The sequence below is a fragment of the Quercus robur genome, chromosome 2 (genome assembly GCF_932294415.1).
Source record: "Quercus robur chromosome 2, dhQueRobu3.1, whole genome shotgun sequence".
NCBI lineage: Eukaryota > Viridiplantae > Streptophyta > Magnoliopsida > Fagales > Fagaceae > Quercus > Quercus robur.
Genome location: NC_065535.1, coordinates 30,916,848 through 30,924,975, shown reverse-complemented (window position 1 = coordinate 30,924,975; position 8,128 = coordinate 30,916,848). Strand labels below are relative to the sequence as shown.

General features: G+C 34.1%; 1 protein-coding gene and 1 non-coding gene across 2 annotated transcripts; both read left to right on the top strand.

Moving 5' to 3' along the window:
- The first annotated feature begins 1,671 nt into the window (after window positions 1-1,671).
- LOC126697445 (F-box/LRR-repeat protein At1g55660-like) lies at window positions 1,672-6,789 on the top strand. Its single transcript, XM_050394454.1, has 6 exons — window positions 1,672-1,677; window positions 2,214-2,407; window positions 2,526-3,186; window positions 3,624-3,659; window positions 5,571-5,855; window positions 6,697-6,789. Exons 1-6 carry the CDS (start codon window positions 1,672-1,674, stop codon window positions 6,787-6,789), a joined length of 1,275 nt encoding a protein of 424 aa, XP_050250411.1.
- TRNAP-UGG (transfer RNA proline (anticodon UGG)) lies at window positions 6,708-6,779 on the top strand. The gene has a single exon. It is a non-coding gene; the product is annotated as a tRNA-Pro (tRNA).
- Window positions 6,790-8,128: the final 1,339 nt, after the last annotated feature.

Sequence of the window (8,128 nt, the reverse complement as noted above, 5' to 3'; positions counted from 1 at the left end):
TGGGCTAGCCGGAGCTTGGCTGAGATGAGCTTGGATATGGGTTTTGAACCGTGTGAGGAGTGTGCTCGAGCTTTCTCTCTTCAGGTGTGATTTCCGGAAATTGTTTGAAGGTAAAATCAAAGCGTAAATGATTTTATGCTCAAAGTGGCTTATTTTCCGGACAAAGCTAAATGATTTTCCGTTGACCGTATTTTCTGTAGCTGCCAAACACACACAAGGGTGTAAAATAATTTCCTAAAAGTGTTTTCAGGTGAAACAAACACACCCTAAAAGTCCAATTTTTCGTCACTAAGGAGCTTTAGCGACGAAATCGGACTTTTAGCGACGAAACGAGTTTCGTCGCTGTAGCCCCGTTGCTAAAAATCCTAGCGAAGAAAAATTTCGTCACTAAAAGTCTGATTTGATTTTTTTTTTTTTTTTTTAACTTTTCGCGACGAAAATGTTTTATCGCCAAATGTTTTCCTCGCTAAAAACAGTATTCAACAACGAAAATATTTTGTAACTAAAACCATTTCAGTTTATTAAATCATATTTAGTGACAAAAAATTTCGTCACTAAAACTATTTTTAAGAAAATCCAGGCACATATAACAACGAATATTTTCGTCACTAAAACCATCTCTTACAAATTCTGCAACATTTAGCGACGAAACATTTCATCACTAAAACAATTTTTTGTTGCTATATTTGTGACAAAAAAATTCGTCTCTAAAACTTATTTTTTGTTTTTATTATTTTCATGGCTTTGATATTAACTTGTAACCTGTCATTACATTATTAAAACCTCACATTTAATTAACACATTTATTTCAACAACACATTTATAAAAAATCGATCCATACATTCCACAAGTAAAAAATAAAACAAGTATCCAATTCAAACTCCTTCCATACAATAATTGTTTGCAACACATACAATAACTCAAGATGTTTTATAACAATACAAAAAGTGTAGCATAATATAATTAGAACCAATGGAAGATGTCCTCATATGTCTTCAAGTAATGCCAAAAGTAAATCCCCTAAAGCCACCAATAAGAAATCTGCACAAATATAAAAACATTACTACATTAAAATAGTAAAGTAAAAACATTACTAATGTTATAAGAAACATTTCTAACAATGCATTAAGAGTAGCCACACCAATGAATTAAAATCACAACTCCCAAAGTATAAGTTGTAGAAAGCAAATATAAATTTTCAAGTGTAATATAATACAATTAGTTTCAAATAATACAAAAAAAAAAAATGAAGTGTTTTAACTTGAAGATGAACCACCCCCATAGGTAAGAGCGTTATCATAACCCTTGCTCCTCAAAAAATTAAGAATATTCTTTTGGACCTCTTCTTGCTTAGCTCGCGCCTCTTGCTTCCTAGCTCACTCCTCTTCGTCCCTAGTTCTTGCCTCTTTGAGCTCAATTATCTCATTTTCTAACCGATGGATATACTCCACCGAGGAACTAGATGAGGCGGTGGTTACTAGAGAAGAGAAAGGTCTCATACCAAGTCCTTGTACAATACCGGACTTCTTCTTAAAAACCAAGTTTGAGATCTCCTCTTGTGTAAGGGGAATTGCATTAGGATCTTGACAATGATTCTCTTGCACTTTGAGAATAGTTTCCTACCATTTGAAAGAGAAAAAAACAAACAATCACAACATTGAATGTTCGACCATGGAGGTATGATTTGATCAGGTTGAGAGATGATAAGCTTCACCTGGGTTTTAGGGTTGTTTAAGCTAGCTAATTTAGTTTAGTTTTTTTTTTTTTTTTTTTTAATTCAGGTGACGTGGCAGTCTATGTGGCAGTCTAGATGGCATAAAAATTATTTTTTATTGTCACTGTTAGTCAAGTCAGCATTTTTCATCTGTCGCTTAACAGCAAGGACCATTTTGACACAATATCAAAAGGTTAAGGACTAAATTGACATATTTGAAAGGTTAGGAACTAAATTGACATACATCGTAAATGTTAGAAACCAAATATATAGTTTACCCAACATTTTATTTTTAAAAAAATATTTATATATGTATTTCCTAAATGGAGAAAATTTATAGAGGAAAAACCACATTAACAAATCAATATTAAACCTTTTCAAATTTTTATATCATATGCATGAGAATCATGCTTGTTGAAATGTGAATAGAGTACTGTACTTGACTAGTTTACTTAATTCACATTTTAAAAGCATCTTTGCATTTGATGCTTTTTGACAGATAACTAGCAGCAAAAGTGAGGATCTATTTCTTCGTTTGCCAGATGATATTATAGAGTCCATCGTGTTCATTTTACCGATCAAAGATGCAGTTAAAACTAGTATATTGTCAAAGAGATGGCAGCTTTTTTGGATGAAGACTCCCGTCCTCAATTTTGACTATAATTTGATTGAAAGTACTCAGCTTAAGGGGGTGTATTTTCACTGTACAGACTGTTGATGAAGATCCACTTCAACAAAAAAGGCTTTAATTTGTGATAAGAGTTAACAATTTGATGAGTCTTTGGCATGGCTCAAAGGTCAATGTATTCAGGGTCCATTTTTCACTTGGGAGAGAGTTTACTCCTCAGTTGGATCAGTGGATCACTGATGCAGTCAATATGGGAGCCCTTCATACACTTGATATCAACTTGTCATTTGGGTTGCACCCTTATTGTGAAGCTTATTATGGAAACCATGAAAAATTTTATGACTTCCCTTCTAGGCTTCTTCCTAAAGAGAAATTTTCTACCATAAGGCATTTGACTTTGAAGTGTTGCAATTTGACACCATCTTGTAGCTTTGATGGGTTGGTTTCCCTAAGATCTCTTGCACTAGACATTGTAACACTGACAGGAAGTTTTTTAAAAGATATGCTGAGTCATGGTTTAGAACTTGAACAATTAAGCCTCAAAAGATTGAGAATGGACCGTGATTGTAAATTAAATATTGACCTCTCTAAACTCAAGTATCTGGCTATAGTTGACTGCGAGAGGTTGAGGGGAATTAATATTAATGGTGCTGTGGAGCTGAATGAGTTTTTCTTTGCCGGCAAACATGAATATTGCTCTTTCAAGAATGTTCCAAAACTGGTGAACGTGAGCTTCAATTGCAATACTGACGATGATTATGGTGGTGTTTTAAATGTCCTCACAAAATTTGGACATCGTCTTCCTCAGTTGGAAATTCTAAACTTACATGGGAGGACACCTTATGTAAGTGAATGCTTACACAAGTATTATATATATATATATATATATATATTCTACAATACTACAAAAACATAACAGATTTCATAGAACAATTAATTGCACACATTTGCATGAATAGTCTACAATATTGTACATTGTTCATACAAAATATATAAAATATCGTACATATTTGTTTAGTTTATAATGTAAAATATATATGAATAGTGTAATGTAAAACATAATTTTTCAATTTCACAGTAATTAAAGTGGCATATTATGATTAGTATAACATCATTCTAATACAAAACTACTATTAGCATCATTTTTATTGTACACCAATCACAAACCCTCGTCTCAACTGTAATTAAATTTGGCATGACTCAGATTTATCAACAAATATCATATTGTTATTGTAGAGGATATTACCTTATTAATTTATTCCTTTCTTTTTGGCTTTTCAGATTGTCCTCTCTGATGTCATACCACAAGCGTTCAAAGTATTTCCTAATCTGAAATTCTGGCATATCTGTTGGCAGCTAACTCCTTTGATAATGATATTCTTTGGATAGCATATCTGTTGAAATTCTTGCCCTTGCTGGAAGAACTGCATCTGGTGGTAAGAATTATTTTGTTATGTGCCTTTTATTTTTTGTTATTAGGAGTTGGGTAAATCAATAACATTTTTTAAGAAAAATATTTCATAATTGCTTTTATATATATATTGGTGTGAATCTTAGATCCATGTAGGTGGAGAAAAAAGTTGTCCCTAACATTTTAAAAACTTTTTTTCAGAATTGATGATACAGTGGTATGAATCTTAGACCCAAGTGGGTGGTGAAAAAAGTTGAGTCCCTAACATTACTCTTTAGTAAATGGATAAGACTCTATTTGTTTGTGTTGGTGGAAAACGTTGAGAAGATAGGAAAGTTAGAGAATAGAAAGAAAATATAGAAATTTCCACCATGAGTATTTGGTTGAGAGAACAGAAAATAAATATAAATTTTTTTTTTTTTGGTTTGGTCATCAACAAGAAATTGCAATGGAAAAAATGTGTAGGAATAGCAAGGTTTTCAGACCCGGATCGTTCATTGAACCATAAAAAGGAGAGGTTCAAGGTTTTTGAAGTCGAATCGTGATGACGTCATAATTAATTAAAACCTAAATATAGATATTAAATTTATAAAACTAGCAAAATTGACAATATATCTACATATGTGAGGGAAATTTAATCATTTTCAAGCATATATTTAATAATTAAATAAGAAAGTTAATAAAATAAAATAATAACCATGAAAATATTAAAATTTATGATTAATTTTTGAAGTAAAGTTGAATATCTTTGAAGGATTTTAATTATATATTTTTTTTATTCCTTGTAAGAAATGGATAATTTAATTAAGTAGAATAAAATTGTGTTAAGTTGTTTTTAAAAATAAAAATAAAAAAAATGCTAAGGAGTTCACAGTTCTTGCCACCGATTCGTGCGGTCCAACCCCAGTTTTAGGTGTTCACGAAATTAACAAAAAATCCAGTTCTTTATGCTTAAAAAACTGGTTTTCATCCCGGTTCTCAGTTTTCATGATCTGACCTCCCGGTCCGGTCTGAGTCTGAAAACCTTAAGGAATAGGACAAAATGATAGGTGGCGACTGGTAGGGGTGTCCATGAGTCGGGTTTGTACCCAACCCAGACTCGACTTGACAACTTTGGATTCTATAGAGGCAAACAGTCGTTGACTGCCATTTCAAGTTGAAATTGACTGACAAGTGCTTAAAACTCCTTCAACTAGGTCAATTGAAACCGGTTTTTTTATGGCACTTAGCAAATCCAGTGAGCTGGTGGAGATCTCGCCTGACCTACAAAAAATAGAGACAAAATTCTTGCTCATAGCAATGGAGGAGGAGGCTAACGGCAAAGTCTACAGTCGGTTTTGGTTTCTCGAGTCTCAGGCAACAAAACCCATCACTCGACCCGCCGTCAAGTCGTCGACCACCTCCTTGCTTGGATTGAGTCGATTCTAGTTTGGGTGGCTCCGGGTCAGACTAATTTGTTGGGTGTCGAATTCGGTTGGACAACCCTAGCGATTGGTAGGGAAAAAAAAGGTAATAGTTTAATTTGAATTTAAATATTTTGTTTTTTTTAGTAAAATTTGATTTTTGACTGAAACTGTGAGGTCAATTTTCCTCAAATAAAACAAATTGCTTCTCTCTTTTTCATGTTGTAAAAATTTATCAATTTGTGAGTTGCCACACATAGCATATTTACAATCATCTTAGCTAAATGCATAAAGTTTAACATATGGTGGCCTTCAAATATGCTTTTTTTTCTTTAGATCTTCTTTGTGGTTATAATTTTTATCATTCCAAAATATTGGAAAGTAACATTTTTTTTCATGTAGCTAAATACACAGGCTGATGTAGTTAGACAAATTAGGAAGCCTACCAAGTCTAACCATAAAAATTTGAGGATCTTACACCTTGAAGGTTTTTGTGGTAACATTATTGAGTTGGAGCTCACATTGCATGTGCTTAAGCGTTGTAAAGCACTAGAAAAGATTGTAATAGACCCATCATCCAAGTTTTTGTTCGGTGGTGACACTTGGGGGCAGAGGGAAGATAGAAAGCCATGGGAAATCTGGAAGCCTATGGAGATTCAACGTTGGTTATCTAGAGAAATTCCTAAAGGTGTTCAGTTGGTAATCTTATGAATTTATTAACATGACTATTTTCTTTTCTTTTTCATCCTTTAATTGTTAATGGTGAAATCTCAAATATTTTTTTACGTACTGTTTCATGAGAAATTTGGGGCAAAAATGGTCCATTACCATCAATTTTCAAAATAATTTGCCCAGAAACACTGTTTCCAAACTATATAGGAATATACCACTTTTTTAGGTACTCGAGCTTGCCAAGCTCGAGTACCATGTTTTTTTAATCCACTATCGCCCCATATTCAAGGAGCCCTATAGTGGCGTTTTTAAGCCCTATAGTGACGTTTTCGGGCCCTATAGCGGCGTTTTTAAGCCCCCTACCAGGTTAAGGGGCCCTATAGTGACGTTTTCGGGCCCTATAGTGGCGTTTTCCTGCAAAATTTTTTTTATAAGTCCCCATAACAGGTTCAAGGGGCCCTATAGTGGCGTTTTTAAGCCCTATAGTGACGTTTTTGGGCCCTATAGCGGCGTTTTCCTGCAAAAATTTTTTTATAAGTCTCCATTACAGGTTAAGGGGCCCTATAGTGGCGTCTTTTGGCCCGAAAACGTCACTATAGGGCTTAAAAACGCCACTATAGGGCTCCTTGAATATGGGGCGATAGTGGATTTAAAAAACATGGTACTCGAGCTTGGCAAGCTCGAGTACCTAAAAAAGTGGTATATTACTATATAGTTTGGAAACAGTGTTTCTGGGCAAATTATTTTGAAAATTGATGGTAATGGGCCATTTTTGCCAGAAATTTGGTCTCACAATTGAAAAGCTAGGGGGAGAAAAGCTCAACTGACTTTAATGGAAATGGTTAAGTAAATTTAAAATACAATACAGTGTCACCAAATGGGCATTTGGTCTAGTGGTATGATTCTCGCTTTGGGTGCGAGAGGTCCCGAGTTCGATTCTCGGAATGCCCCATTCATTTAATCTTTTTTACAAAGTTTTTAGTTCAGATTTTAATATTGCTGAAAAATAAATTGAGCAAAGTCAAGTGACTCAAGTCATTAACTGCAAAACCAGTTTTCAATAAATTCACATGTATCTTAGATCTGATAAGACTATTTATTAATGAATAAAGTAATAAATTTGCTTTCAGAAGATGCTGAAACAAGGATGGGGATACTGGAAACAAACCCAAATTTATCATCCTTTATTCCTTTAATGCAACCAGAGGTTATATGTATTCAACTCACTGCCCACACATGCAAAAGATTCAGTTCTTTCTCAAATGATGGCATTTTGTGGTGATATGCATTTCACCTTATTGTTCTCCTCACCTTAGCATTTTACGAATTAGGCCAATTACTCTCTACAAAACCCAACCACTTGCCTGCAAAGACACTTCATCAATAGGTAATTAAACAGCGAGAAGGCAATGGTTTCATCACAGTTGAAAAGCTAGTTATACAAGACAATACAAAGATATATTGGTTTATATCTATTTAAAGTGTCAATACATTTGCTATCTCCATCTGAAATTTTATCTATTCTGGCATATATGTCCAAAAACAAAATTACAAACTTCCTCGGGCAAATTAGATTTTGGGACAATGGGCTTCCACGAATTCTTTTACTGATTTATTTATGCTGCTAGTTGTCCATTGTTTTTTCTAGATTATTATAGCATAAACATCAAGGTTTTAAAAAATTTAGGGGCCACTTGGTAACGTTGTTCTAATAACGTTATTTGTGTTATTGTATTTTTTTTAAATACGCGTTGGTGAAAAAATGTGTGAAAATACGTGTAATGTTTAAAAACTGAAAACATATTGTTAAACTACTATACCAAGCGGAGTCTTAGTATTTAGCAACTCCAAAAGCCACTTTATAGTATTTAACACTTCACTTTACAATATACCCAACATCAAAACTTCTTCTTTTTTTCTACCACTTCATTTAAATATTTTTTCTTTATTATTTTTTATTCCTTTTTTTAATATATTTTTTACTCTTCCTCTATTATCTCTTCTCTCTCTCCCTCTCAATCCAACAATCCTATGCACTACCAACCACCAGCCACCACAATACCAATAGTCACCATGCTCAAAACTCAAACATTACCAACAACCTCCATAAACTCACCACCCACAATCCCGACCACCCACCAAAAACCCACCACCCATACCACAACCACCACAAACCTACCACCCATGCCACAACCAACAAAAACCCACGAAATCCAAACAACCACCACGATGCCCACGCTAATGACCAATAGATCTCTAAGCTGATGCCCACGCTAATGCCCATGCCGATCTCACCTTAA